Raw genomic sequence first — 22,623 nt, forward strand, 5'->3', positions numbered from 1 at the left:
CTTCTTCCGTCAGTGGCTGTCATGGGGCCCCTGTCATGGGCTGTGTCATTTTCTCAGAGAACTGGGGTGTTGACAGGCTTCCTCCTTCACCCCTCACAGCCCAAAACCCTGGGACAGCCGCCCCCAGGGAAGGCTCTGGTGGAGAACCTGTGCATGAAGGCCGTCAACCAGTCTATAGGTAAGCCAGCCGGGGCGCTCAGATTTGCCTGCTGTCTCCTACATGAGGCTGTGTGGGAGCTGCACTGGCAGGGAACAGGTCTAGCCCAAAGCCTCATCTCCCAGGCAGGGCCATCAGGCATCAGAAGGATTTTGCCAGCATTGTGCTCCTGGACCAGCGTTATGCCCGCCCAGCAACCCTGGCCAAACTGCCTGCCTGGATCCGAGACTGCGTGGAGGTCAAAGCCACCTTCGGGCCTGCCTTTGCTGCTTTGCGCAAGGTCCGAGCTGGCTCTCCTCCCCAGGGGACAGACGGAGGGCGCCTGCTGCCTCTGCCCGAGCCCTCTGGCTCACGGCCTTCTCCTGTCTCCCCAGTTTCATCGGGAGAAGTCTGCTGCTTCCTGACAAGGGCACGACACCTCTGGCTCCCACCCGCTCCCTGCTCACGTGTCGTGTGCCAGGACGGGAATGGGACATAAGACCAGCCCCCTCCTGAGTTCAATGGTCTGTCAGGATCCAGGATGTGGATCTAGGTTAATCCTGATGAGACTGGGTGCTGGCCACCTCTGGGTTCATTCCCGGTAGCCTTGCACCTGGCATTGAGCTGGAATCCCCATGCAGCTCCCCCGAGTCTGGCTGTGGGCCGCATCCTGCCTAGCCTCTACTGGAGGCGGCAGCACAGCCTCACTGTGCCCTCAGTGTCCACGATGAAGACACGGGCCTGTTCTGCCACCCACTCCTCATCTGAGCCCAGAACAGCTCAGTCCCCACTTTCGGGGTCTACGGGCCCTCTTACTCAGGGCTTCTTGTCCCACTGCCTCACCTGCCGACCTCCCTTCCTCTGCAGCCTCGCTCCCTAACCTGTGCACAGCCCTCCGCAGCATTTTTATCTCCCTGGCTGGGCTCCAGTTTCTCCTTCAAGTTTATAGCACCTTCCCTCCCTCTCAGCCACTTGAGCAAACTCCAAGACACCTCCTATCCTGATGACATCAGCGATTATGCCAGCGGCCATTAGGCTCTCAGCAGGACTATTTTTAGAGACCCCGTGTCTGTCACTGAGACATTTCTTCCTGTGTGAGATTACCCCTCCCTCCCATTTGCAACAGCTGCCCCTAGTAACCTGTCCCCTGCGCCTCTTCCTGAGCCCCGTGGGCTTTCTGCCCCCATAGCTTGCTTAGAGGCTGGAGGCAGCAGGGGGCCTGGCGGGGGCATCGCGGCATCTTCACGTATGTTCCTGGATTAAAGCGCACAGTGCTCAGTTCTGGCACCCTGCTTCTTTATTGGCCGTATGACGGCTCTTGCAGGTCTCTGGGTGGAGGGCGGGGGGAGCAGGAACACAGCAGCTCATGGGCAGGCACCTGGTCCCCTCCTCAGCCATCTGTGAAGCCAGGCTCCCTGCTCCCAGGGCAGCAGGTGCTGAGGGACGCAGCCACCCTGCTGGCTCTGTCAGGACAGGGGCTGAGTGCCCCTAGGATTCCCAGTCATCCTCCTCCTCTCCAGGAGGCTGCTGGGGGGGAGGCAGAGGAGGGATGGAGTCCGACATCCTGGCGAAGGCTCCGCCTGGCCCCTCACTGGCCCCTGCCCCTGGTCCTTTCCCTGAGATACCTGGTGGAAAAAGGCCAAGTGAGGGAGGCATCAGCCCCTGGGGCACCAGCCTACCCACCCGCAGTGGCAGTTCATGGAGGGCACGCACAGGGCGGGGGCTCGCTTTCTACCTTTGCGCCTCATGGCCAGCTTGTTGAAGAGATCCGACATCAGGTCCCCACCTTGGCTTGTGGCCCTCACTGCAACAGAAAGGGGGGCAGGGTGGGCTAGGAGGCCTTCAGGGGTCAGGCCCCTTCACACTTTTCATCACTACCCCCCACCCCCACCCCAGCAGTCCCCCCAAAGCCACGATGTCCCTGCCAGCTCTGGGTCCAGCAGTACGTCCATCATCTGAGTAAGCAGCCGCTGTGCTGTAACGGCAGGCAGGAGGGCACGGGCCCAGGCCAGTCAGCCGGGCCCCAAACTCGGCTTGTGGCTCTGATGCTGCTCAGCTCAGGTGTCATGTTCCTGCTGGCACCGGGAACGCAGCAGATGTCCGCTGTTGCCTCCAGAGGCTTACAGAAATAGGACTGAGCCAAACCTCCAGGTCCTCGCTCTGGTAAAAATACCTCCGGCCCGTCCTTGGACAGCTCTGACAGCCTGAGGAAGTGTCCTCTCAGTCGGCTTAGAGAGGAAGGCTCTGCTAAGCAGGCTCCAAAGCGCGTGGCCCAGGCTGAGGGCTGAGGATGGGAGCTAACAGGGACTGCAGCCAGTGCTCTGGGGAGGCCGGGCAGGCTGGCTGGGGGTGGGGTGGAGAGAGGGTGGCCCCTTTGCTTGGAGCCCTCCTCCCTGAGAGGGCCTCAGGGCCTCTCACCTTGTTGCTGCTCCTTCTGTTTCTTCTTCTCCAGCTTACGCTCCTTGACACTGCGGAGCTTGGCCTTGCCAATGCCTCCAGCCTGGCGGATGGACTCCAGCAGTGTTGCCCGGCCGCTGGAGGGGTCGACCACTTCCTTGGGGGCTCCCTGGACTGGAGCTGGGGGTGGGGGAGGCTGCTCAGGCAGGGCAACAGCCAGCTTCACTCAGCCTATCAGAGCTTCAGCTGGAGCCTGGCTGGTGAGGAAGAGCTTTCCCTCTTGGAAGACAGCAGCCTGACTTTCTGCAGGGCCTGGATCCTGGCATCTGCACCCATCTGAGCTCAGGAACTTCCTGGGTCCAGGCCCTATGTCCCCACCCTGGCCACACAGGGAACCCTTGGGGGCTATTGGTTAACAGGAACACCTTGTGGGCACTGGGCAGAGGCTGGGAAGCAAAGTTTTTGTTTGGGTGGGCCCCTTTTATTCCATTGGCTTAAGTGGGCATGGGGGAACTATCTGGCTCATTACCCCCACCTCCATCTCCTTGCAGGGACCTCCCTGGAAGTAATGAAACCACTGTTTTATGAACCCATTGGACTGAGAGTTGAAATTAAAACTATTCTGAAAAACCATGGACTGATGACTACCACACAAAGCGAAGGAAACCTACAGGGGTCCTGAAATTAGATGCACACAGCCCAGCCCCCACTCCCACCCCGGACCACCACCCCACCTGCCCTGGGCTGGCCTTTACCTGGGGGAGATGCACCACCACTGCCACCATCGCTGTCCCTGGCGCCTTGGCCCAGAGGGGCCACGGTCTGGGGCGGGGGTGGGGGTGGGGGTGCGCTGATCAGCAATGCAGGAGCAGGTGGAGGGGGTGGTGGTGGAGGAGGGGGTGGGGGTGCTGTTAGCACCCCATCTTCTCTGTCTGAAATAGATGTGTGAGGAAGGGTGAGATGCGGGGAAGAAGGTGGCGGTGGGGGCGCTCCCAGCCCAGCCCCATGCAGCTGCCGGCTCACCGGACTTGAAAGGCTGGGCCACCTCTGTGTGGAAGGTAGGCAGCTCTGGGATGGCGCCAGGGGCCGAGGGGGCGATGCCGGGGCCCAGGTCAGCACTGTACATGAGGTCATCAGCGATGCCGGGCAGGTCAGGCAGGTAGGACGGCACATCAATCTCGGGCACTTGTCCCAGGTCAGGCACGTAGAAGTAGTTCTCTGGAGTCTGGGAGGTGGGGTACCAGAACGATGGGGCGCTACAAGGGCACAGGCCCCTCTGCTGGACAAAACTGGTAAGGCTACTCAGCTAGGGACACCTTCCCTGCGGGCACAGCGCCTACCTGCTGCTCCAGTTGCTCCCTCCTGCTGATGGACAGCGGGGCGTCGAACAGCTTCTCCTCCATCTCTGACCCCAGCATCACGTGTGTCTTGGTGACAGCACCGGCTAGGGGGTCCAGGAAGACGTACTTTTTGTACCTATAGGGGTGGGGTAGAGGGCGGTAACCCATCATGCTCCGCCTTAAGACCCATGCTGCTGACCCATCATCTCTCCACCAGGGGCCACCGACATGCCACTTCCCAGCCCCTAGACACCTACACATCCCACACCTCCCAGGGGCACCCGGCCTGCTGCCCATCCCCAGGCCATACAAGTTCTCTGTGGTGTTGAAGAGCAGCAAGGAGCTGACGGAGGTGATGTTGCTGGGGAGCCCCCCCAGCCCCTCCTCGGCTTCATCCTCTGGTTCCTGCTTGGTGTTCACGCACACGGGGAAGTACTTCAGCTTCTCCTGGGGAGGCAGGGACAGTGATCCCCATGGTGATCTTGGGGGTGGGGTGGGGGATCCCTGTGCAAGTAGGTGGCTTGTGTCTGTCCTTGGCAGGGGCGTGTCAAACCTGCAGGGCCCGCTCGTCCAGGGGCCGGTGCTTGCTCTGGATCCGGTGCCGGGAGCGTCTCGGAGGGCCAGGGTCCTGGGCCCCGGTGAAGATGGAGCCGTACTCCCGCAGGTGATCTGGGGCAGGGTACTTGGCGCTGGAGAACACCTGCGCACAGGGGCGAGTGAGAAGCCCTAATGGCCCCAGCTGGGGTGGGAGGTAGGCTGGCAGCAGGGCAGGCATGGGGAGGGATTAGGGAGCAGGATGGCTAGCCTGCCCACCGCCCCGGAGACACATGGCCACCCAGGCTACCTTGATGGCCTTCTTGCTGCCCTTGATCTTCTCAATCTTGGCCTGGGCCAATGAGACCCGCTCATCAATGGCTTGTAGCTGGCTTCGACTCAGTTCCACGCGCTGGGAGATCCTGCACGAGAAGCCCCCAGATGCTGCCACTTTCTGGCAAGCCCTACACCAGGGGTCCTCAAACTTTATAAACAGCCAGTTCACTGTCCCTCGGACCCATTGGAGGGCCGGACTATAGTTTAAAAAAAACTATGAACAAATTCCTATGCACACTGCACATATCTTATTTTGAAGTAAATAAATGGGGCAAAAACACCTGGCGGCCGCATGTGGCCCACGGGCTGTAGTTTGAGGACACCTGCCCTATACACCCCTGCTTTTGGAGGCTGGTCAGCACCAGTGGGCACCTGTGTGAGAGCAGTTCCAATCAGAGTGGAAGGGTCTGGAAATGAACTGTAGTGAGCTCTGGAGGGCCGCCACCCTGACCCTGAATTGGTGCCTGGACATGCCACTTGAGGTGCGGTTCTTCCCTTGGGCGCCAACTGTGGGGCAGAATCAACCACACACATGCTGTCTGCAGCTGGCAAGGCCGGCTGCGTGTGAAGCAGGAAAAATGCCTCTTTGGAGATGAGGAAACGGAGTTCAGAGAGGGACCAGCCTAGGTCACCCATCAAGGCTGAACAAAGCACACCACCTAATTCAAGCTCTAGACCTGCTCCTGAGAGAGTGGACCTGCCCGCAGCCTCCCTCTGGTGCTCCTGCGTCCATCCCGGCGTTGAGCCCCGTGGACTGCCCTTTGTGATATGCAGGCAGCAGTGACACCGGCTGAAGATGCCGTTCTCAGTGTGCAAGTGGGGTGCCCTGTCCCCCAGTATCCCAGGGCTGCTCTGTACTTCACCAAGTCTCCTCAACAGTCTCCTGGACCACAGACTCAAAGGGCACCTGTTTCCAACCCCGTCATCTGCTGGGCATTTCCTTCTGTCATTTCACCGGTGTACTGTTTCCTCTGCTCTCACTGGTAAAGGCTCTTCACCATGCTCCCTTGCCCGTTGGGCCGACCTTGGTAGCTAGCTGCCCAGGAGCTCATTCCCAGGGGTGCAAGTATGGGCACTGCTGGCAGGGGCGCGCTTTGTGCTCACAGAGGGGCATTAAGACACCATATGGACGCCTTGCAAGTTAAATTTCCCATGCTGCTCAGCACAGCAACAGCTGGGTTTTCTCCACTGCAAAGCCCCCTGACCCCATGCCCCCTGACCCCAGGGTCTCCTCCCACTCATGAGGCGGGAGCCTGGAGGAGGCAGTTTAGTTGGTGGGGAGCGGGAGGAGGGGCAGTGAATGAACAAAGGATGAAGGCACAGTGTTTGGTCTCACCTCCCTACATGTTCCTACCACCTCGGGTTTCAGTCCACTCCTAACCCAGGGCTCTCCCGCCCTGATACGGCTGCCCCAGTGACCCCTGGCTTCACTGCGGGTATGGGAGTGCGTGGGGCAGAACTAGCAGGCACCAAAGTAGCTTAGTTTCCCTGATGGCCTGGCCTGAGCAATACCAAACGCGGGGTGGGTGGGGAGTAGGGGCAGTCTCCTGCCCATGGCAGCAAGCGGCACTGTTAGGTAGCAAGAAACAAAGGCAGGGATTGTCCGTCTCCATGCCTGAGGGCCCCTACAGGAGGTTGGAAGAGAATCAGGCGAGCCCTTGGCCAGCCATAAAGACTACTGGGCATGTGCCAGTTGAAGCCCCAGTAAGGTGTATTGCACACTTGGGAAGCCCCAAACACCTGGAGCACGACACCAGCCTTTCCCTCTTCCTCACCCTTCCACTCGAGCCTCAGTCTCCCTGGCCTTAGACTACCACATGCGGGGATGCAGTCCTGTGAGGTACCAGTGTTATAAACGTCTTCTGTCCTTTATAAAAACCCATTGGATCACAAACCAGGCTTCCGCATGAATACTTTTTCATGCATTTCCCACCCGATAAACCTAACAGCACCACCCCGCAAGCTCGGGTAAGGAGGATGGTCTCGATCCTCCATAAAGGGGGACTAAACGCAAGCCTCGAACCCACACCAATTTGCCCCCCATTCTGGCCCTGGATGCAAGACACCCCCAAGTACCAGGTACCCCATAACAGTGGACAGTGGGAGGGACTGCAGAACCGGAAGTGGACAAAGGCGGCTGTGGTTCTTCTGTACAGAGAAAGGCGCATTTCTCAATGCTGAGCCTGTCTGCGCCGGATCAGGAGTGTCCGACAGCACTCGGAGAGGCCAGCTAGACAAGACGCACTGCGCTTCCCCTCTGGGGGCTGCTCAACAGCCTCACGCACAGGGCGTCTGGAAGCAGCAAGCTTCCTCAAAGTTCCGTGGACAAGAAGGAGCAGACAGAAAAAAATCAGAGCCACCAGAATGGTCGTGCTGAAAAACTAAAGATTTCCAGTGGCAGGAAATCTCGGCTCAGCCCACTGGACAGTTCACCAGTGAACCAAGCCAAATCAGCGGGCCCTTTCCCATCACAGCCACCCTGTTGGACAGAGTCAAACCATCCCCAGGGGTTTCCACGCTGCAGGTCTTCACAGAAGCAGGCTGCTACCCTTTTCTCCAACCAACCCACGGCCACCAAGTCCATTCCGATTCATAGGGACCCAACAGAGACTGGGTGTCCTTAACTGTAAACTTATGGGAGCAGTCTCATTTTGCTCCCAAGGAACAGCTGGTGGATTTGATCTGCCAGCCTTGCAGTTAGCGGGCCGGATGCCTAACTCACGGTGCCAGCAGACGCCAATGTGAGAGGGCTGGCAAGCAGCCTGTGGCCAACTCCAATAACCAGAGCTGGGTGCAGTAAAAAGGATTCAATTTGCAAGGAGTGAGGTTCATCAAGTCTGGTGCACAGATACAGAAGATGGGGGTAATGTGGTTTAGCGGCCAGTAAATCCAGGTGAGAAAAGACCCAGCAGGTTTAGTTCACTAGATGCTCACTGTTAGCTTATAGCAGATTAAAAAGGACAGGATACCTTCAGGGGCCCAGCTCCTTGTCTCCTTACTCTCCTCTCCCAATGACACTGCAGGGAACATCTGCCCAGAGAGCCAATACTGCCTCAGCTTGGGCCAGGCCCTGGCCACACCCCCACAACTGCCTGTTTCAAGGGGCCTCTGCATTCTCTTCTAGACAAAGAAGCTTGCCTTAATGGCCACAGCATCATTAGCTCCTAGAACAGTTCCTGGCGCGTAATGGGGGCTTAACAACCACGGTCTGAAAAAGTGACAAATTAGCAAACAGCCACAGGAGAGTGATGAGTGGGGAACTCCTGTCATACCAAGACAAGGGAAGGCTGCTCTGCTCCAGATGAGATGACGTGGAATATGACCGTGCACCTCAGATAGCAGGAAGGGCACAAGTGCTGTCAGGTGGAAAAGTGATTAGCCTCACTCTGTGGCCCCCGGAGGCCTGCGTTAGGACCAGTGGGTGGGGTGCTGGGGGAGCGGATCCCAGCTGCTCCACACCAGGAGGATGTTCTCATACACAGTGGGGGGGGGGCGCTTTGCAAAGTATGCTGGAGGACCACCTGTGGAGGGGCAGCTCCACAGAGTCTACCTGGGCCGGGGGGGGGGGGGGGGGCGGCGGCAGGAGGTACAGTTCCAGGACGCTTTTCTTACCCCAGAGCCTACCAGTTTAAGTAATGGCATGCTTGCTGTCAGAGCCCCTACCCAGGCTGGCCTCCATGACCCCACCTTGATGCTTCAAAGGGACTGAGCAAGGACAATGAGCTTTCAGCCCCCAGGTCCCCCTGTGGGAGGTGGGCTGTGCAGGCTAGAGGGCAGTATGCTTCCCACACCTGGTCTAGGCGCCACCGCCTGGTGGAGCGGACTTGTAGGTGAGCTGCAGCTATGGTTGTAGCCCTGTCCCCACAACACATCGCCTGGACACAATCAGGAGAGAGCAGGGCTGCCTCTATCAGTGGCGGGGATACTGCTGGCTTGCTCCCTCGGAGCCCACTCCCTCCATTCCTGTGAAGACCTTGGATTATGAGAAGGTATGCAGTGCCTTCTCTGGCTCCCCAGGGGTCCGGGAAGTGGCAGGAGAGGATCAATGGGTAACATGTTCCGCTCAGAGTCCACACAGCAGTGGTTCTCAGCCTTCCTAATGCTGCAGCCCCTTCATACAGTTCCTTGTGTGGTGGTGACCCCCCCCATCATAAAATTATTTTCATTGCTACTTCATTACTGTCATTTTGCTACTGTTATGAATCGGGCAACCCCTGTGAAAGGGTCGTTCGACCAAAGGGGTTTCGATCCAAAGCTTGGGAACTGCTGACCCAGAGGAAAAGCCAGACAGCCTATTTCCTCAAACCTTCCACTGAACCCGGAAATGCAGTGCGGCCTTTCTCTGGAGGCCATCCACAAGGTCTGCAGTTTGAAACCACCAGCCCCTCCAAGGGAAGAAGATGGAGCTTTCTACTCCCCTGAACAGTTACAGTCTCTGTCCTGGGGGGGTGGCTGTGAGTCAGCAGTGAGTCCATTAAGGCTGTTCCCAGCATAACTCTGGTGTCCCTGCCACCCACCCCCTCTCATTGGGTAACAGGCTCTGAGCGCCTTCAGTTTCCAAAACTGTACAGCAGGTGGAGGGTGGAGACAATCAAATGACCTGAATTGGCTTCCAAGGAGAGGTGAGGAATACGCTGGCACATGGGCAGCTGTCAGATGAGCTGTAAAGTCTAGTCATTCAGTTGAAACTTGGAAAGAGTTTCAAAGTACCTTCGGTGTCAGCGGGATACACTGTGAAGGTCAAAGGGGCTAAGCAGAGTCTGGGGCTCATGTGTGGGAGCTCAGTACCCCAGCACCTCTGTTGCACTGTGTCCATCCTGAAGGCTACAGGGCTACTGGCGTTCAGAGGAAAGTCAGGTCTTCCTGGCGGGTTGGGAGGGAGGGTTGGCTTGTGGAAGAGGCAGGCTCGAGGAGACCTGAAGGTGCGGGCAGACCTGTGCCAGGGAGCAGTGAGCGGGGCCTGGGCTGGTGCCTAGGCTGGAGCAAGAGGGGATGAGAATAGAGGACTTCCGGGAAGATGGTAACGGAGTGATACATACCAGAGGGACTCCGCAGAAGCCAGCCCTGGAGAGTTGCTTAGAGGGAAATTCAACGCTGCTGGAACGCAGGAGGAGCATTATAAAGATAAGTAGGCACAGACCCATGGGGTTTTGAGGGGCTGGGGGTTTTGGCTTACCTCAGTGGAAGCTGGTTGGGGCTTGACCTTGGCCCCACCACAGTCTCTTCTGGAGCTGGGACCATTTGGAGCCCATAGGGGAGCTTGGTCTCAACATAGCCACAGTTTGCCCCCGGCCTGCCTCAGGGCAGGGACAGGACCCTTGCAGCTGGGTTCAGCTACGTTGTTGCTTCTGTTTATATCTCTGCTGTCTGTCCACCCCCCCCCCCCCATGGACTTTGAGGGCTGTGCAGGGACTTTTTCTCAGCTCATCTGCCTCTTGCTGCTGCCAGGGGCAGGGACTAAACCCTTGCAACTCCACCGGCTGGGAGTGGGACTCAGCTACATAGTTGCTTTTGTTTCCCTCTCTTCCCTATATTCCTGCACAGTCTAAAATGTCTTTTAAATATTTTTCTCCTCTTTGTCTCTTTCCTGTTCTCTTACACTCCACTGCTGACCTCCAGGCCACTCCCCTTAACCTAGGGCATTTACACCTGCACCACACCCAGCTAGGTGAGCTCCACCCTGTGTAGCTAGCCTGAGGCTAGAGAAAGCCCTGATTTCCCTCCAGAGAATACTCTGTCCAACTTCTCACCAAGGAATTCCTGCCTGTGAACCTGGGGGCATAAGGCAGCTTGGCCAACGCCATCATCATTCCAAACTGTTGCAGGAATCTCTGCCTAATCGCCGCAACACCAAAGCAGGCAACTCACCAGCCATCTGGGGCACTCCCCTGATAATCTGGGGCACTCCCCTGATAATCTGGGGCACTCCCCTGATAGGGAAGCTACAGAGGACGAAGTGGTAGCTTAATCCCATAGTAAGAGATAAGGAGGGACACTATATAATGCTCAAGGGAATGGTAGACAAAGAACCACTAAGCATTGTAAACATATATTCTCTGAATATGTCAACCTAACACTCCAAAAGATTAAAAAAGAAATCACAGCCTCAACAATTATAGTGGTGACTTCAACACTCTCTGAGAAAGATGTATCACAGGGAAAGAAACTCAACAAGGAGGCTAGAGATCTAAACCACAATGAGACAATTTGACCTGATAGATACTTATATAGTTTTTCATCCAAATAAAAGTTAATTCACATTCTTTTCAAGCCCACATGGCACATATTCAAAGATAGACCACATGCTGGGGCATAAGGTGAATCTACATAAATTTAAGCACATTGAAATCATACAGACCTCTCTCTCTGACTACTGTGCCATAAGGCTGGAAATCAACAAAGGGAAGATGAAGAAAACAAGAGCAAACAATTGGAGGATGAATAACTCTCTACTGCAAAAGGTGCAGATCTGAGATGAAATTAGGAAATTTCTAGAAACCAACGAGAATGAGCACATGACGTACTGAAACTTATGGGACACAGCAAAGGAAGCCATCAGAGGAAGTTCCATAGCAATACATGCACACCTGAGAAAGGAAGAGAGACACATGATTGATATGCTGGTACAAAATTTACAACAACTAGAGCAGAGTCAGAAGGACAATGTTACTAATAGCAAAAGAAAAGAAATTATAAAAATCAGGGCTGAGATTATGAAGAGGGAAAATAAGAAAACTATGGAAAAAATTAATATTGGTAAAAGTTGGTTCTTTGAAAGGATAAATAGAATCGATAGACCACTGGCAAACCTAACCAAAGAAAGGAGGGAACAACTTTCAATAGCAAGAATAAGGGATGAAAGAGGGGACATTACAAAAGACCTGAATGAAAGCAAAAGGATAGTTACACAGTACTGTGAATGGCTTCAACAATTTGGAAGACATGGACAAATTCCTGGAAAAACAATCCCTGTCTACACTATCCTCGGTGGACATCAAGAATCTCAACAGACCCATAGGAATAGAAGAACTAGACAAGGATATCAAGGGATCACCAACAAAAAAAATCCTCTGGATCAGATGGCTTCACTGGAGAATTCTACCAAGCATTTAGGGAAGAACTAACACCAATCCTACACAAACTCTTCCAAACATAGAAAAAGATGGCAAACGCTCGAACTTCTTCAATGAAGCTAGTATAACTCTGAAACCAAAATCAGGCAAGGATCCCACAAGATTCGAAAACTATAGACCAATCTCCCTAATGAACATCGATGGAAAAGTCCTTAACAAAATACTAGCCAACAGAATACAAAAGTATATAAAACAAATAATTCACCATGACCAAGTGGGATTCATACTAGGGATGAAGGAATGGTTCAACATATGAAAGACTATCAGTATTATTCATCACATTGATATGAAAAACTATAAGAACCACATGATAATATCGATAGATGCAGAAAAAGCATTCAACAAGATCCAACACCAATTCCTGTTTAAGACACTTGAGAAGATAGGAATGGAAGGAACGTTCCTCAAGACAATACAAGCTATATATGAAAAACCAACAGCTAACGTGGTAGTCAATGGAGAAAAGACCAACACAATCCCAATGAAAAAGGGGACTAGACAAGGATGCCCCTTGTCCCTACTCTTATTTAATATTGTGCTGGAGGTTTTAGCTAACAGCATAAGGCAAAGAAGAGACATCAAAGGTATTTGGGGAAGGATGAGGTGAAACTCATTATTTTCAGATGATATGATATTATATATGGAAAATCCCAAAAGTTCCACAAGGGGAGTACTGGAACCAATAGAGGAGTTTGGCAGAGTGGCAGGATACAAGATCAACAAACAGAAGTCCATTGGACTGTTATACACATCGGATAAGACCACAGAAGAGGAGATCAGAAAGGTGGTACCCTTCACAATAGCCAAACACAAATTGAAATATCTAGGGATATACCTGACTAAAAGAACAAAAGATCTATACGGGGAAAACTACAGAACACTATTACAAGAAACCAAGAGCGACCTCAACAAATGGAAGAATATCCCATGCTTGCGGATGGGAAGACTCAATATAGTCAAGATGTCAGTTCTGCCAAAGGCTAAACTATATAAGTTTAATGCAATCCCGATACAATTACCCTCATCTTTCTTCAGAGAAATGGAAAAACTGATTACCAACTTCATATGGAGAGGTAAGAAGCCCAAAATTAGCAGCGAATTCCTCAAAAAGAAGGACACAGTGGGAAGGCTTGCTTTACCTGACTTTAGCAGACACTATACAGCCACAGTTGTCAAAACCACATGGTATTGGTACAATGACAGATCCTCAGACCAATGGAAAAGAACTGAAAACCTAGAAATAAAATCATCAGCGTACAGACAACTGATCTTTGATAAGGGCCCAAAATATATCAAATGGGAAGCAGATGCCCTATTTAACAAGTGGTGCTGGATACTTTGATTTCTCTTCAGATCGTATAAATCTTTCGCCTTTTTACAAGTGGTGCTGGAAAAAATGGATATTTACATGCAGAAAAATGATGCAAACCCCTTATCTCACTCCATGCACAACAATAAACTCATGGTGGATCACAGACCTTGAAGTTGAACTGCAAACTATTAGGGCCATCAATGAGGGAATTGGGACCAACTTGAGAATAGCCAGCACCTGCTGGGGGTCTTGTCATATCACCTTTAAAAATGTCCCCCTTTCCCTAAGAATCTTTTCTCTGAGTCAGGCTGGGCCAACAGTCCCTTCCAGGGCCGCTGCTGGCCCCTCACTGCCAGGGTGCCGGCCAGGGTGAGGCTGCACTCTGCAGTGTTGCGGTCGCTCCGGCGCCTCCTTTGGGAAGTTGTCTCAGACCCTGAAGCTGGGCTCTTGCCTTCACCTTTCCTTTCCCCCTCTGGGATAATTAGGAATGATCTGCTAATTATGCAGGCAGCTGATTGAGCCTCAGTAACCTTGGGGGCCATCAGGTGCCAATCAGTTGGGGGACTGGGGGTGGAGGAAGGGTGAGAGAAGAAAAGGGAAGTGGGGGCAGGGGAGAGGGAGGTGAAAGGGAGGAAGTGGGAAGGGAGGACTAGGAAAGGGCTTTGCAGAGAAAAGGAACCCTTTCTCGGGAGGGAGTCGGGCGCCAGGTGAGTGCCTGGGCTGGCAGATGACAGGGAGCATCCCTGCTTCCACATACACCACCTGCCCATCCCCAGTCCCCTTCCCATGGCACTCCTCCTGCCTCGGGCTAAGTCCTGGGAGAAATTCTGGGGCCTGGCTGCTACTAGGTGAGGGAGGGGGCAGAGGGCAATCAGCAGGCAGCAGTGAGGGGGGGAGGGGTTGGGTTGGTGAAAGCCAGAGAAGTACTTGTCATTCTTCCCTGTCTCTGCTGGGCAGCAGGCTCCCTGCCGCAGCAGCCCGCAGGAGGATGGCAGCTAGCTTGGAATGCTAATTTTCCATGAGCTCACCTACCAGCAAAACTGGGCACCAGCTCCAGGGAGGCCCAGGGGCCCACGCCTGGGCCTGAAGGGCAGTAGTCCAGGGGAAGAGGAGGAGACAGCACCTCTCCACTGCCCCTGAGTCTAAGAAGTTTATAAGCAGAAGGTGTTCAAGGTTGGGGGGAGGGGTGTCAGATAAGGAAAGGTAGAAGCACTCCCCACCCCCATTGGCTTCTCCTGCATTCTGAGTTCCCAATCTGTCATCAGGTCATGTCACCGTTTCCTTTGAAATGCCTCTTACCAGGCCTGCCCTGTCCTGCACCATGTCTGCATCCCTGCATGCCAGACTGCAATGTCCCTGGAATCCACTCTCGTCCCCTGCTTGTCCACCCTGTGACCACTGCCTGGCCAACTTTTCTAAAGCTCTCTGTCACATTATGCTCCTGCTGAAGGACATACGGTGGCTCCCCAAGGCTTTTATGAGAGCCCTAACTTACCAAAATACACCCCCCACTCAGCTGCCTCCCGCCTCTTCACCTGGGCCCACACACTGTGGGGGTCAGGGAGCAGCTCAGGGCAGAGCTCCCCCGGGCCCTCGCCCTGCCAACCACCACAGTCAAGGAACTGAATGCACCACACAGCATGGCACAGGCAAAATGCCTGTGTTCCTCATGGAAGCCCTAAATCCTCCGACTCCCAGAAGCCCCCAGCACAGGCACTCCAGGCCACAGCCAGGCCTCGCCCCGTGCCCCTGGCCCTTCCCAGACCCTACTGGATGACCGTACTGTCCCTCCTTGCAGCCCTTGACCACTGGGTTAGACAGTTTTCCTCTATAGCATCTCCGTCTCCCCTCACTCAGTGGCAGCCCTCGGTTCCTAAGGGGGCTCCTTTCTCCCTACCCAGGCCCTCCCTGTGCTTCCAGAGTGGCTCCACCTGGGGGCGTAGTAATGATGTGCACGACCAGGGTCTAAGCTGCTCCAGGGGTCCTGTGCCCCTACCTGGAAGATGGGCCTGCGAGGCGGGCCAGGCCAGTGAGGGAGGGCGCTATCTGGAGGAAATGCTGTCCCAGAGGCAGGCACCTTACCTGCTGGACCTGAGCCTGAGTCATGAGTGCTGGCCCTCCTGAATGCCACCTGGCCACCACCAGAGCCAGGCCTATGTGGGAGTGGAGCCAACTCGAACAGCCAGCTGAGAGAGAAGGGCCCAAAGTCAGGGTCTGAGGACATCGCGTGAGCCCTTCAGTGCTGACGGATGGGTCACTTTTTGTGCAAACTGGTTGTGGAGGGCTGGCTGACAAATGCCCCGATTCTTACTTTGTCCTCCCTTTGTTTAGGTTCTCGGATGTCACGCCCACACCGCTCATGCTGTGCCACATCATGGGCAGCACTGGGTCCCCTCTGAGTGCGTGTCCACACGCCCAGGCTGTGATGCTCAGGGTCCTCTAATTACCCTCCATGTTGTGGTCCAACGTCATTAGCGGGGGTGGGGGTGGGTGGAGGACCTCCACCTCTAAGAGGAATGAGGCGGGGTTACACATGCACAGGACTAGGCTGTGTCTTGACTCCATCTCCTTTGAGACAGGGACGAGACTGGACAGGCAAACGGGCGTCAGGGAGCCTCGAATCCTACCAAGGAAAAAGAGCGGGGTGCAGAACACCGCCTTCGGACTCAGGGAACATCCCAGATGCAGGAGAAGGCTGAAGCCAAGACACGCAGTGGGCGTTCTCCATGGAATTCAGGGTCGCAGATGCTGAAGGGGGACCAGGCCCTCCCTCCTAAACTGAGCCAACAGAGCGAGAAAACCTTCCTCTTGAGCCTGCACTCGGAGTTAGGACTCCAGGTGGCCCAAAGGGTGAAAGAAGCCCCTTATTGGTCAAAGCTGTCCATTCCCGTGTGTGACAGGGAACGCGGCTGCCCAGCTCTCCCTCTTGAGCAGAGACCTGTGTGGACGCTTTGGGAACATTCTAGAAGTGGAGGGAAGGTGGCTGTGATTGGGGACTGGTGGCTCTGAAAGGCCTGTATGCTCTGGCTCCTGTGTCTGACGGTTAGGATTAGCATGAGAATGAGCACAGAGGGCACCCCTCTGCTCCGTACCCCAGGAGAGCAGGTGGGTCAGTGTTCACCACGGACTGACAGCAGTGCGCAGAGGCCACACGAAGAGAACACAAGCATGAACAACAGCAGTGCGGGCTTCCGCTGTGCCGGATATGGTTGTAGGCCCATCCATCTGCCAGTCCCTATGGCCTCCGGGAGCAGGGAGAGCTCTCTTTACCTCGGTGGTGGGGCAGAGGGGAACACTGAGGTGGAGAGAGGGCAGGAGTAGGCAAACGGGGAGCCGGGTCCAGTGCTCTGGAGGCGGCCCCTGCAGGGCACTGTCCCTGGTCACAGCCACACTCTGAATAGGCGGGGCAGGTGCTTCAAGGGCCAGGTGAGAGGCAGGGCCATAGGGTCTGGGGCAACACAACTCCACGTGGCGGCGGCAACCACGATCCCACTCCTCTCTGGTTTAGGGACGTTTCTGGGAAGAGGCAGACTTCCACTTGAGGAAGGCCGAGCAAATGATGTGGTACAGGAGCAGCGATTCAGGACTGGGAGACAACCAGGGGGAGGGTGATGAGACCCCTGGCCTGTTGGAGGGGGCAGAGTTAGGCAGACAAGGCCTTTACCCTGGGTGGGATCAAAGGTCCCTGAGTCAGGCACAGTGGGCGCCCCCGGGAAGGAGAGACCCAAGCCCAGGCTCAGGATGCTGCAGCCAACAGAAGGTGGAAGAACAGGTTATAAGAACACAGTACCAGGACCATGAACGTCAGGGGGCTAAAAGGAGGGCAGGAAGTAGTGGGCTCTTGCCCACTTGGAAGAAAAGCCTTCAGAGCCTGGCTCCTACCTTGGGGTTCTGGGGATCAGGGAAATCACTGGGCCCCCTAGAACCAAGAGCCACCAAATGACAGCCTCAGACAGAGGCAGGCCTCTGATCAGGTAGAGTGAGTGACAGAACCCACCTGCTAAAGATGTCCGCGGAGACCTTCTGTAAGTACTGCAGGGCATCTGCCACCTGCTGGATGGCCTCTTCTCGCCGCAGGTCCGCCTGGATGAGGGGCACTGCGTAGGTCTGGCCCACCAAGGAGTGCTGGCTCCTCACCGTGGTCATGGTGCCTGTGGGAGGGAACCAGGGTATCAGGACGGTCCTAGCTCAAGTCCTGAGCAGGGGCTGGGAGAGGGGCACACAGCCCTCCCTGCCTCTCACCCCGACTCCATGCAGGTGGGGTGCAGGGAAGAGCACTGGATGGGAGGCAGGAGCTCACAAAAGAAGTGACTACCTGTTGAAAGAAGGAGGGAGAGGGAGGGCGGAGCCAAGGACTGGGCTTGGAGGGATAATATAATTTGTTGACCCCTAGGGAGATGCTTGGTGTTTGCTGGTCACCCTATCTGCAGATGACCTTCCAATCTCCCAGCCTGGTGGACAAGAAGGACCCTGATGGAAGTGATTGAGGGAGGCTAGAACAGAGGCTGGACTTAGGAGTGGAGGTGAAATTACCGGAGTCAACTGCCAAATGATGCCCCTGCCTGGAAACACTCCCGGAGGAGCTTGGAGCCTATTCCTGAGATGTGCTACGGCAGTGGCTAGTGACTGGGTAGAGGAGTAAACGGGCCCCCCTGGCCCGGGGTCGAGGGGGCTCGGGAGGTGGGGGCAGGGAGCAGCAGGAAAAAACACGGCTTTGAATTGCAGGGCTGCAAGGCAAGGGCAGAATCTATTTATACTGGGTTTAATTAACTCCGCTCCCTGGTGCCACGAAAGCAGCAATCACACTGCAGACGGCACTGATTTGATTGGCAAGAGACACGCCGGGCAGAATATTAAGGCACGGGGTCCCTATAAATAGGCCTAATCACAGCCCCTCGCTGCAAGGCAGTGAGGAAGACATTAATCAGGCCTGGCGCTGTGCCCCAGGCCTGCTCCCCTAGGGCCCACACTGGAGCCCCTGGTTGCAACAGAACTGAAGGCGGAGCTGGGCAAGTGTGGCACCGAGGGCCTAGGAAGCCTCATTTGGGCTTCAAGTGCTGTGTGACTTTGGGTAAGTTGCCTGCCTACTCGGAATCGCTGATTCTTCCTCTTCTCCCATTCTGAAGCTAGAACTGGCCCTGCTCTGGAAGAAGTGGCGATTCCAACGGCTCCTTCCCAGGCTCTGCGGGCTTCCCCAGTCCTTCTCCTCTATCCTCTCATTCCTTCCCAGACTAGCACTATGTCGCTCAACTTTTGACCCAGCTGGGAGTTCCTCCTTGACTTCCGGGAAGGCCATCCTTGGAAGTAAGCCTTGGTATTTACGCTGATGTAAACCAGCGGTTTATATCTGCTCGGGGCCTCGGGTTTCCCCATCCATCACCTGGGCGAGGAGATAAGGTGGAAGGTACTTCTGTGCACACCTTGGGATGCATCCTTCCTCATTAGCTACCACATCTGGGATATGAGCGTGTGCTTGGAGGCTGGAGCGAGTAGTGCGGCAGACGTGAATCTCTAACTAAACGAGGGAGTGCCAAGCTCCTTCAGGCATTAAAAAGACCGAGTACAGCTGGTTGGCCATTTACTCCCTCTGTCTGATCAGCTCTTAGGTGCCAGCCTGTGACCATCACAAAGATAAATAGGACACTCCCCCGGGCGGGGAGGCGGTCTAAAAACAATTAAACAGCCTGTGAAAAGTGCCCTGATTTGGCCGTGAACATGTTCTAAGAAGTGGAGAACGGAGTGATACATGACTTCTGGGTTTAGGGGAGTCAAGAAATGCTTTTGAACAGGAACTGTAATTCCCAGCCAGCTCAGGGTTGGCTGGGAAGGATGGGACATGTTCTAGCAGGAGGAGCAGCCTGAACAAAGGTGTTAGGGGAGTGACCAGCTGTCTTGATTAACGAGATGATAACCAGGAAGATAAGAGAGAGAGAAGTCAGATTGTAAAAATACCGAATAAAAAAAAGAGGACCTGATGCGGAGGGCTTAAGTGGAGAGCAAATGCTTTGAGAATGATTGGGGCAGGGAATGTATGGATGTGCTTTATACAATTGATGTATGTATATGTATGGATTGTGATAAGAGTTGTATGAGTCCCTAATAAAATGTAAAAAAAGAAAAGAGGAGGAAAAAAAAGAAAATGATTAGGGCAAAGAATGTGCAGATGTGCTTTATACAATTGATGTATGTATATGTATGGACTGTGATAAGAGTTGTATGAGCCCCTAATAATTTTTTTTTTAAATACCGAATAAATACCAGGGCAGAGTTTGGATCTGAGTCTGTAGGCCGGGATTGAAGTCCGCACAACTGGCCTGCCTCATCTGGTAGCCACGGGCTAGCTACATTTGACAAGGGAGCACTTGAAATGTGCCTGGTCTTGGATGCTGTTTGGTAAGCTTTGGACAGCTAACAGCAACACTGGCGGGTCAACGAGGCTGTGTGCTCCATAAAGATGCCGAGCCCGGGGAACGCCATGCAGATGACTCTGGCTTCGGACCAAGTGTAAAATACGTACCAGATTTCAAGGACATTACTAGGAAACAGGCAGAACTATCCTATAATCCCTATGCTGACTACATGCGAACATGATCCTATTTGGATATTGGGTTAGATTACAAAATTAATTTGACCTTTTTTTAAAAAAAATCAAATCGTATGTGTGGATCGCATTACATTTCTTTTGGGTGCTGTGGCCTTAGGGAATCTGATATAAAGCAAAACAGATAAAAAGCCACAGCCCTTCGCAGGGTATATAAGCCCACTGCCTTCAAGTCCATCACTAACTACCTCAGAAACTCAATGCCAGCTAGTGGATGCAACGTAGATTCCTCATAGCGACCCTACAGGACAGGTTAGAATTGGCCCTAAGTAACCACGGAGACACCCAGGCGACCCTGTAAGGTGGGAGTTACCAGGCAGAAACGGGTGTTAGCAGGGCAGGTGGGCTAGGAAACAGAGCTGGTGAACACTCCAAAGACGCTACCAGGGGCCAGACCCCTTTCTCCCCTCCTCCTCCTCCCCTCTGGTGGCCTTCAGGCCCAGATGCAGAAGAGTAACCTTTACAGATAGACAACAAAGTTGCAGTGGGAAATTCCCCTTACTCCCTCCCCCCAGACTGTCCACCTCTCGCCTGGACAGTGTGACTTCTGGCAGTGAACCTCACCTGGGAGCTCAGAATGCTCCCGTTGCGGTTTCCTATCTTTGCCTTCTTTCTTTATGTCGCCAAATCAACCTCACAGGAGTCAACAGCTCCCAGGGTTGTTCTGGGGCTGCGGTCTTTAAGGGTGCTGGAAAAGTCTCTTCTTATCCCACGCAGGGCAGCCCATGGGTTCAAACGGAGGCCTTACAGTTAGCAACCCACCAGACGGGCTGGTGAAAAATGTGGCAGAAGGCCCTCAGGTATAAGCACAGGCACGTGGTTGAGATCAGGAAGATCTCGGCACTCTGCAGCCTGAAACTCACTGCCATTGAATTGAGGAGACTCACTGTAACCCTATGGGGCAGAGTAGAGCTGTCACTTTGGGTTTCCAAGACTGTCAATCCTGACAGCAGAGAGCCTCGGTTTTTTATTGGAGGGCAGCTGGTGGGTTCGAACCACTAGCCCTGTGGTGAGCAAGTCAAGACTACACCACCGCCAGGGCTCCATTAGGCCGCGTCAGTGACAGTAGAATTGCAAAAGAGCGATCGGTTGCAACAGAACCGGATCCACTCCAGTGCTAGCACCAGGCGCCCAGAGGGTGGGGAGGCACGTGACCGTGACCCTCAGGACCGCGCAGGCTGAGTGAGGAAGTGGAGGGCTGGAGCCTGCAGACTGGAGCTCCCTTGTCCGGCAGAGTGCTCCCTCCCCAACCACCGGAGAGGAGCGGGGTGCGGGGGTCGGGGCCACAGGAACGAGGGGGCTGGGTTCTGGGCTCGTAAAATCGCGGGGCTGCTCTGACTGGTGGGCACAGGCCCGGGGTGGGGGGGGGACGGTGCGGGGGGGGGCGCTTCCCGGCAAGCAGCAGGGAAGCCCAGCGCAGGGGCTGCAGGCCGGGCCGCTTCCAGACCCGGCCGGGACTGGGCACTGGGCAGGAGCCCCGGGCACCGCTCGGGTCCCACCTGTGCGCCTTTCCGGCTGGGCTCCCCGAAGCCCGTCCCCCCACTTCCCCAGCGGCCCCCTCCGCGGCCCGCGCCTCCGCTCATCCGGGCGCTGGGCCGCGCGCCTCCCGACCCGCGGGCCTGCGCTCGCCCCTCCCACGAGCCCCACTTCCCGGCGCGGCCCAGGCGCCTCCACCCTGGCGCCCGGCCGCGGGGAGCCGGCTGCTCGCCCCCGGCCCCGGGCGGAGGGTGCGCGGCTCCTCACCTGCGCGTCGCCGCCGCCGCCGCCACCACCACGGGCCGCCGCCGCCGCTTCCGCCCTGCCTGGGCCGCCGGGTCCTAGCGCCGCCGGGTGCCGGGCGAGGCGCGGAAAGGCCGGCCTCCTCTCGGCGCTCGCGGGACTCCGGGTGTCTGCCCGGTGCCACGGCCGAGTCACGGCCCTCCGCGCGGAATGCACTTCTCCCGCCGCCCCCGTCCCGAGGGCCAGGCCGCGCTGACCCCTCGCCCTTCGCGGCCACCCCTGGAGCTGCTGTCCCCCTTCCCAGCGCCTCTGTCCCCGCACCGCCTTCCAGTGCCCGGCACATAGCCCCCTCCCTTCGGGCCTTATTGGTCACCAGATTCAAAGCATTTTTCAGCGCCCCTGGTGTTCTAGCCTTTTCCTCGGTGCTTCTAGCGGGGCCAGAGGACCTACTAAGCACGGTTTGCACGGATTTGTGTTTACGAACCGATAGTGGAGGATGCCCTGATGGCGCAGTGGGTTTGCATTCGGTTGCTAACCGCGAGGTCAGCAGTTTAAAAACACCAGCTGCTCCTCGGGAGAAAGAAGAGGCTCTCTACTCCCGGAGGTTTACAGTCTCACGTTCTACTCTGCCCTATGGGGTCGCTATGGTTCTCGATGGCCGGGAGTGAGAGAATCTGGCATCAAAGATGCGGTGAAATCCGTGTGAAATCATTTACTACGTGCGTAGCTCTTTCATTGCAAACCGGTGCACTGAGTGTTTGCTGGTTAAGCGCCCCTACCTCTGAGTTGCCACCCTTTTTAAACATTAAATATACAAAAGGAGCATCCGTTTGGGGCGCCTGCAAGGGTCCTCCCTGGAATCCACTGGCTGGTCTTTGAGTTTTGCCCCTCTCTTTAGTGTTATCAGATAAAATGCTGACCACCCATTGAAATGTTAGTTTCAGATCAACAGCGAACCATTGTGATGTGTAAGAATATTCCAAATAATGCATGGATCATTTATGCGAACACTCTATCTGAAATTAAAATTTATGTATATTATTTTTTTATTTGCTAAATCTAGCAATTCTACTTTTTTTTTCTTTTGCTATTTTTCCAGTTTCTTTCTCCTTCTC

The 22,623-nt window shown here is 55.1% G+C and overlaps 2 protein-coding genes across 4 annotated transcripts in view; one reads left to right on the plus strand and one right to left on the minus strand.

Annotated features, from left to right (window-relative positions):
- DDX11 (DEAD/H-box helicase 11) overlaps positions 1-1,414 on the plus strand; it is a 43,468-nt gene extending 42,054 nt beyond the window's left edge. For all 3 annotated transcript variants that reach the window (XM_075552219.1, XM_075552218.1, XM_075552217.1), the window contains 3 exons: positions 100-178; positions 283-437; positions 532-1,414. In XM_075552219.1, coding sequence (XP_075408334.1) covers positions 100-178; positions 283-437; positions 532-635 — 338 coding nt within the window. In that variant the 3' untranslated portion in view covers positions 636-1,414. The remainder of the gene's footprint in view (positions 1-99; positions 179-282; positions 438-531) is intronic.
- WASHC1 (WASH complex subunit 1) lies at positions 1,408-21,704 on the minus strand. Its single transcript, XM_075552220.1, has 11 exons — positions 21,533-21,704; positions 17,186-17,339; positions 4,718-4,829; positions 4,427-4,573; positions 4,184-4,320; positions 3,874-4,009; positions 3,557-3,758; positions 3,289-3,465; positions 2,555-2,713; positions 1,872-1,940; positions 1,408-1,761 (listed from the first exon to the last, which is right to left on the minus strand). The coding sequence occupies exons 2-11, from the start codon at positions 17,332-17,334 to the stop codon at positions 1,625-1,627; spliced, it is 1,425 nt and encodes a 474-aa protein (XP_075408335.1). The 5' UTR covers positions 17,335-17,339; positions 21,533-21,704; the 3' UTR covers positions 1,408-1,624.
- Positions 21,705-22,623: the final 919 nt, after the last annotated feature.

Source organism: Tenrec ecaudatus, chromosome 6, assembly GCF_050624435.1.
Source record: "Tenrec ecaudatus isolate mTenEca1 chromosome 6, mTenEca1.hap1, whole genome shotgun sequence".
Taxonomy (NCBI): Eukaryota; Metazoa; Chordata; class Mammalia; order Afrosoricida; family Tenrecidae; genus Tenrec; species Tenrec ecaudatus.

What these genes read in the sequence shown, in the direction of transcription:
- WASHC1 (XM_075552220.1), bottom strand. Translation starts at nt 17,334, where the DNA reads ATGACCACGGTGAGGAGCCAGCACTCCTTGGTGGGCCAGACCTACGCA. An exon ending in TTCAACACCACAGAGAACTT is followed by an intron (nt 4,010 to 4,183) that starts GTATGGCCTGGG and finishes CCACCCCTATAG; the next exon opens with GTACAAAAAGTACGTCTTCC. An exon ending in GCTGGCCATGAGGCGCAAAG is followed by an intron (nt 1,762 to 1,871) that starts GTAGAAAGCGAG and finishes TTTTTCCACCAG; the next exon opens with GTATCTCAGGGAAAGGACCA.